This window comes from Rhipicephalus sanguineus, chromosome 6 (genome assembly GCF_013339695.2).
Source record: "Rhipicephalus sanguineus isolate Rsan-2018 chromosome 6, BIME_Rsan_1.4, whole genome shotgun sequence".
Classification (NCBI taxonomy): domain Eukaryota; kingdom Metazoa; phylum Arthropoda; class Arachnida; order Ixodida; family Ixodidae; genus Rhipicephalus; species Rhipicephalus sanguineus.
In genome coordinates, this window is record NC_051181.1 from 149,953,716 (window position 1) to 149,961,843 (window position 8,128).

The 8,128-nt window shown below is 44.1% G+C and overlaps 1 protein-coding gene across 1 annotated transcript; it reads left to right on the plus strand.

Moving 5' to 3' along the window:
• The first annotated feature begins 3,153 nt into the window (after positions 1–3,153).
• Positions 3,154–8,128, plus strand: LOC119396771 (solute carrier family 35 member E3). The gene is made up of 5 exons (XM_037664095.2): positions 3,154–3,728; positions 4,137–4,247; positions 5,349–5,510; positions 5,995–6,077; positions 7,705–8,128. The coding sequence occupies exons 1-5, from the start codon at positions 3,318–3,320 to the stop codon at positions 7,895–7,897; spliced, it is 960 nt and encodes a 319-aa protein (XP_037520023.2). The 5' UTR covers positions 3,154–3,317; the 3' UTR covers positions 7,898–8,128.

An 8,128-nucleotide genomic window follows, 5' to 3' on the forward strand; every position in this document is an offset into this window, starting at 1 on the left:
TACGTTACCTGGCACTGCTGAGCTCAATGACGCAGGTTTTATACCCAGCCACGGTGGTCACATTTCATTGGGGGCGAAATGCAAGGACACTCCTGTGCTTAGATCTGCGTCTGAAGTTGAGGGAAAGACGGAAGCTTGAAGAGACGAAAAATTTGTGAACAAGAGGTGTCGCTGGAGCAAATGTTTAGACAAGCAGTCTTGTCTTCTTCAAGGCTACAAGTGCGTTTGTTTAACTCCAGTCAGTTAGAATCAATCTAGAGTTGCCCACTACTGTATGACTCATAATCATATCATGGTTTGCATGTGAATCATCAGAAATTATAAATTTAAGGGTAAATATATAGAAGTCTGTCTGGCTGGGCAAGATTATAAGAATAAAAACTCTCCAGCCACATTTAATCATTAGTCTTCCTAATTTAAAAAAACTAAGAAACCAAACGGGTCTCAAAACGTAGGGTCAGTTTTTTTTTTTTAAATTATAAATCACATTACAAAACGAACATCACGGCAGTGAAGGGAATTAACAGTATTTCCAACATCTAATAATATCTGCGGTTTAACGTCCCAAAATCGCGATACGCCATAGTGGAGGGCTCCGGAAATTTCGACCAGCTGGGGTTCTTTGACGTGCACCTAAACCTAAGTACACGGGCCTCAAACATTTTCACCTCCATCGAAAATACAGCTGCCGCGAAACATAAATGCAACATTTAGTTATGCCTTATGAGACAGTTTACAAACTATGCTCAAAACTGTTTTGCCTTAATTGTGTTTAGATCATAGAAGTTTACAAAAAGATACGACAAAGCTTTACAAGGCTGTGCTTAATTTAACTTAGCCTTTGCACATATGTTCAATGGGCTCCTTCAAATTATTTACAGCTAATAAACAAATTTTAAGTGTGACGAGCACTTCTTCCAGCACAGCTTCACCAAGCACGTTTACGTTGTCGTGATGAGTGAGATTGTGTTCAGTGAGTATGGTAGTGTTTTCTTTTTTACATAGCAGAGAAACGTCCCAAATTTGTTTCAACACACCTACTTCTGCTGTTTGATTAAATTAACATGTCACAGTTGTAGCACCTACCACTATGAAGTGAAAGTCTGTGAACTACTGTCACAAAAAGAACCTAGGAAATCGAAGAGGTAATTTAAAACATACATGAACTTGGACCTATCCACAGCCACACTACAAGATTTTACGTATTGTCACGGGGTCGTGACGTAGACGAAAGCAGCAGTCGGTGTGTCCAAGATGAAACTTTTTATTCGGCCGAACTTGTGGCCGGGAAAGGAAAAGTCAAACTACAGCAATACACACTGCACACTGATAGCGGCGAACAGGTGTCGGCATTTCTGATCTGTGGCAAGGCGCGTCGGCATTTATACCTGCGGCATCGAACATTCGAGCATTATCACTGGTGGCTGCGTTAGTTCGACAATAAACTGAGCTGTTTGCAATTGCACGCTCCAGCCTAACAGAAGATCCTAAAATAATCTGGAATGTTCCCAGAGATTCTGGCACGGTTTCCGCAACGCAGTAACTACACGTGCAATTGGCCAATAACATAAAATACAGAAAGAGCGGAGCGCATGTGGCAGTATTTCAAGCCGGAGCTTCTAAAAGTAGCAGGGAGAATACATACTTGAGCTCCCAAGCCCAAATATATTAAAAAAGTAAATAACACAATAACAAGTATGCAATATATATATGACCTTTATTTATCCATCATTGGCACAGGTTCACATCATGCCCCACAGTTTGATTTCGTGAGTGTTTGCTTGCAATAGAGTGCTCATGTCCTATCAACATGTCTATGTGATAGAGATTGTGCTTACGGCTGAGCAGTTGTTTAGTGTTCTCTGCGAACACCAACAAAGATGTATACTGCATGCCTAAAGCTTGTTTTCTTAGAATTGTGCTTCTAGAATCTGTAAGCACTCGCCTTATATCTCTGTTTCTTTAGCATTAATCTACGCTGCATACTCAGCAGTCCGATTACTAGCGCCAAGAAATTCTAGCTGTAGAAACTGTGTAACTGAACTATATCGAGGAACAAAACGAGCCTGAAATATTTTCTTCCACCTATTACCTGAATACGTAATACCTATGGTATGGCTTCACGGCCAAGAATTTAGCCGAGAAATTCGTGCCTGCCCTGTAGACACAACACGATATTCCTTATTTGTAACGCATTCAAGGTGCATCGCAGAGCGAGAAAGATGCAGAACTGTACGCATCCGCGATTGTTTACGTAAAAGATTAATCAAAACTACATTGCTCTCCCTGCGCCAACTATCTGTCGGCGTAGCGCACGTTTCGTTTCCGACTCCACACCATGCACTCAAAGATCAACACAACCTGGCAAGCGCCGCATAACTAACGGCAGGATAAGACCCTTGTCCTAAAGCTATGCTGTTAAACTCGGACGCCGCAACACAATGAGAGCAACGTTCTTTCAGCGATCTCGGCGTTCAGTTATATGCAGATATTTGTCAGCTTTGAGACTCATTACACACGCACGGGTTGAAAGCTTTCGACGTGTATGAGTGACTTGTTTTGCTTGGACCTGACTGTATACATTGCTTGTACCACCTTGGGGACTCACAATAAACGATGCAAACCTTACTTGATTGACGCTGTTTTTGCCAGTCGAGGCCAGTTTGGTCACCTGGCGATAACTATTACACACGCGAGCCGCGATTTAGCAACGACAAAGAATACAATACCACAGGGAGCAAAAAGCGCAGTAGCGCGACTAGGGTAAACCAGCTGCAAAAATGCGTTTGTTTAATGATGATGATAGTACTTGCAGCGCCATCTCGCCTCGCTCTATTACAGTTCAGTACGCCGCCGCTACCCTTATTTCCGTACTACAGCCAAAGGTACAGTTTCCGTTCTCTAAAGTGGTAGATATTCTCTGGTTTTACCAAAGCCGCGTTCCCGTAGTTGCGCGAAATTTTCAAACTTTTTTGCATTGTTGCAATCGCAGACTTATTCTTTTATGTCATCAGCGATATGGCAATGTTCCTTACGTAACATTATTTTTTTTACTGTGCAAAGCAATGCGAAAATTATGCACAAAAACCTAGAGCGGTTTCGGTTTCTAGATTTGTTTATCTCTACGGCAGTGGCTACGGCCGCTGTTGGATCTGTCTTTAGAGTTGTGCGGCGTCCTCCGTTGTGACCGTGGTTCTGACATCTGAGCTATTTGAGCATTCAGAACGTCTGAAAGTATTCGAAGAGATGGCTTCGACGCGACCGGCATTTGCTTTCGATGGTTGAGCTGCACAAGGGCCGCGCCTTCGATCACCGCCATGAAGCCAGATGGGAAAGACGAGTCGGTGATCGCCAACAACCGCTTCACGGCACTGTGCTTGTCGTGGAACGTGATACTGTCAATTCTCATTGTGATTCTGAACAAATGGGTGTACGTGTACGTCAACTTTCCGAACATTACCATGACCATGTACCACTTCGCGATGACCTTCGCGGGCCTGCTTGTGTGCCGCGCGTTCAACGTGTTCCAAGTGAAGAAGCTGCCGCTGCGTCAGATGTTACCGCTCGCGACGACTTTCTGCGGTTTCGTCGTCCTCACCAACCTCTCCCTGGGTCACAACACGGTGGGGACCTACCAGATCATCAAGACCCTCACCATGCCGACCATCATGGTCATCCAGCACTACTGGTACAAGAAGAGCTTCTCGCTGGGCATCAAGCTCACGCTGGTGAGCGCATGAATAGTTCGGCAGTGTTACGCGCGCTTGTCTCTAAAGCATATATTTGAGACATACATCGTGCAGGATGCACGCGTAACTTGAAGGAGCACACTATAAACACCGGCCGGTTGCAACATCCATGATAACTGCGAGTTAACTCGGCTACTCGATCGCTGGCGGATTTATGAGGCTGGCGACCTTATAATTCTCTACGGTGTCACTAAATGACATTTTATGTCAGTTGAAATGCTCTCATTCGCGGTCCTTGCACTTAGGAAGTGGCAGCTTTCTTGCGTCAACACTTCCCCTCTGTATGGAAGCTTGAAGAAGAAAGTAAAAACGTTTGGTATGCATACCTAGAACGCTCATGTTTATGACAGGTTTGTGTATGAACCTGATCTAAGCAGATCTGCGCAGGTACCGCTGACGTTGGGCGTGTACCTCAGCACCTACTATGACATCCGGTTCAACATTCTTGGCACATGCTATGCCCTGGCCGGTGTGGTCGTCACTTCCCTCTACCAAGTGGTACGTTCCTTGTGACGCTTCGGCTTTTTGCTTGCTTCATGCGTAACTGCTAATTCCAGAACCTGCTCTGTCCACCTTAGTGGCACAGTGATTACTGTGTGTGGCTGCTGACCCTTGAGTCGCGGGTTCAATCCCGGCCCCTGCAGTCACATTTTTATGAAGGCGAAATGCTAAAGGTTTGTGTACTATGCGATGTCAGTGCACGTTAAAGAACACCAGACAGTCGAAATTTCCAGAGCCCTCCACTATGATGTGCCTCGTAATCATCTCATAGTTTTGGTGCGTAACACTCCAGATAATATTATTATTATTATTCAGATCCTGCTCTGATAGCTCGTCTCTTTTGACTTGCTTGCAAAAAAGGGCTTTGCGACATGTGAAAACCAGTGCAGTCAGTAACTCTCACTCTAAAATAGTGTGGTATTCTTCAGATTGATTTTTTCTCTGCATTTGTACACTGCGTTTGTGCTGGCTTCCAAGTACAGTTTAACCTAAATAATGATGAACACGGTTATAGCAAATTAATTACATTATCATAACCAAGTAAATCTAGAATGTTTCTCCCCAGTAGTGGCTTTTAACAGTTATTTGATGTGAGAAAGGTTGAGGTTTACAAGTGGTACGGGTAAGTCGGAGCAACATACTGCAAGGTGAACTAGCACGAAAGACGAACACTAAAGGAAAGAGCACATATGACCAGTGCTGAACTGTAAACCAAGGTTCATTCAGAAACAAGCTTCTTATAACATCACCCGACACAACTGACAAGAAACCATTATCATTGAAAGGAAACACAGTGTATCTGTACACACGAATGCATGTGGCAGGTCATTAACGCACACTGTTGCATGCTCACCATGCTATCAAGGGCAGCAATAACCTCACTTGTTCGTTTAGCGTTAATCCTGTGTGTGTGTGTGTGTGTTTTCCTTTAGCGTTTGTCTATTTTGCTTGTTAACCTTGCAGTAACAAAGTCCTTTTCGTGTGAGATGTGACTTCTGTATTTGCTGGCCCTCATCTTTCGCAACTTGGAGCTGAGCTTGCAGGAGAAATGCATCTGTGACTGTGGCTGTAGATAGTTGCATCGACCGTCTTGTGCAGTGGGTTGGTGAGAAGCAGAAGGAGTTCCAGGTGAACTCGATGCAGCTGCTCTTCTACCAAGCGCCCCTCTCGGCGCTTATGCTGGTGGTGCTGGTGCCGATAGTCGAGCCACCCTGGGCTCCCGGAGGATTCCTTTACCAGCAGTGGAGCTGGCTGCACCTGGTGGGTACCCTGGTGCACCTAGCGGTGGTTGCATAACTTCACAGCTTTCTTCTATGTCATTACCTGTTGGCTTCTTTGGTGGTTTACTGCACTTAATGAGTGCCATATCTTCTTCTTCTCACGAAAATGCCTTCAGCTGCACATTAGGTGTCACATCAACTTTATTTGAACCATTTGTGTTGAATCCACTTTCACATAAATGCATGAAACTGTCTTAATGAGAAATACTGGCAGTGTTACAGGACTTCAGACCTGATGCTGCAGTGTAACACAATGTAAAAAGGAAATTTAGTGCACGCAGCAGTAGTGAAGTTCTGTCTAGTAGTTGGTTTATGACAAATTATAGCTGTGCACGTTTGTTTTACCAACATCATAATTGGCGTAGAATTTGAACCTCTCTGGGCCCTTTGTTTCTACTGTGTCTTTGAGGCACTCAGCTTGCACATGCCTGTTGGCTGAGACTCAATGCTGACATTTATTGCAGACACTGGTGCTGACAACGGGTGTGGTGGCCTTCCTGGTGAACCTGTCTATATACTGGATCATAGGAAACACTTCTGCAGTCACGTATCCTTAATGCTCTCTGCCTTTTGCTGGGAGTGACAGCAGAACTCACCGTGTCGTGTTTGCCTGGTAACTTGACGCTTAGGATCGATTTCTTTTGGTAGGCCTAGACAAATACACTACTCGTAGAAAAACATTAATTCTTTCGGCCACTGTGTTTTGGTCTTTATATGCAGGGCTGAAATATTTCCGAAAGAAATGTGCCTTTCATTGTTAATTGCAACCCTATCATGCTGGATCCCCTTATTCTTGCTAATTTCATTGCTGATGCAGTGTGCAACTTGCGAAATCTTATTACAAAGCATGTTGAAGGAACCAAAGCCACAGTATGTGTAAAATTTGATCGGTAACTTCATAAAAAAATATGAAACCGTTGTTTAGGGGTGGCACCAGCGGGGGGAACGGGGTGCAGCTGCCCTCCTAAGATTTCAGATGAGACAGATGAGATAAGACAGTCAGATGAGAATTTATCAAATAGGTGACTTTAAAGGGGAGGCTGTTGTGCTTTTGCCTCAGAGAGCTTATACATAGGAGAAGTGAGTTATATTACATCCTAGGTGATGAAGTTTACTAGTTTATGGGCACTTTTGGGGGCCCATTTTATTAGACGGTAACCTAACATTCGCCTTCAAGAGTGTGGTGAGGTGTAAATAACCTCCCATGGTTGACGTAGGCAGAAAAGGCAGAGCAAAAACATATTGTTCACTTGTCACAACAGAAACAAACGTGATCGTTCTGCAATGTATGTGCAAACATACAAAACTTAAGTTCTTGTTCACATTCTAAGCACAAAAGATACGTTTAAAACACAAGACTGCATACTAAAACTGAATGTTAGTGCAAATGTCTCACAAAATATAGCTATCCAGGGTCATGCACATAAGGATCCTTTTGATTTGATGCTATTCATTTCATATTAATGTCCTGCTAATGCCCAGTCATGGTCGTAGGTGGATAACAGCTTTTTTGAACCGGTAACAAAGGGCAGAAATAACAGAAAATTATATCAATTATATTGCATACCTAACGTGGGCCCTCTCATGCAGTTAATCGTTAATCGTTTACTTTATGGTCGAACATCTTGTGTGTAACACAGCCACATTGAGCACGCATAACATCGTTACATATTGCATTTTCGGCTGCTCACCTGAAGGGCGTGGGATCGAATCACAGCTTCGATTTCGATGGAGGTGAAATGCTAGAGGCCTGTGGACTTTTAGATTTAGGTGTACGTTCAAGAACACCAGATGGTCAAAATTTTGGGAGCCCTCCACTACAGCGTCCCTCATAATCATATTGTGGTTTTGGGAGGTAAAACCCCAACAATTATCATTATATTAAATGTTGCATTTGTCATGAGCGTATATACTACTCATTACTCACAGATGTCAAAGAAAAACATGGCAGGTTTGGTTTACATCTGATAGCTTGTTATATCTGTGTTCTTTATACCATCAAGCTTGAATTGCAGGAACAGAAAACGCAAGAGTGCCGTGTATCAGGCATTCACCCACCTCTTCATTCCTTCCCTCTTTTGTTGTCTTTAAAATCAGCTTATTCCAGTTATGCTGTATTGTAACAAAGTAGCAAAAAAGATGCATCATCATGCTCCTTGACCATGTGGCTACAGCTATAACGTGGTGGGCCACATGAAGCTGATGCTCGTGCTTGTGGGCGGCTTCGTTGTCTTCCAGGACCCCATACACACTGAGCAGGCCATCGGCATTGCAGTCACGCTGACGGGCGTGCTGCTGTACACGTACATCAAGGTGCAGCAAAGTGTAAAGGAGAGGCTGGTGGGAGCCAAAGCCACGATGGCATAGCCATTGCAGTCACTCGTAGCCTCGGGCTAGCTGCTCCAATAAGGTCACGCATCGGTCATTTGTACACACGGGATTCACCTGCTACGGTGGCTGGCAGCACCGACACTTTGCTGCCGATAGTAAGGTTGCTGGTTCATTTCCCAGCCCCAACTGCAATGTATAATTGCGAAGGTGATGTCACAGCCCCAGATGAGGGCTGCTCCATTAGGGTAGTGTATCAGTCATGTGTCA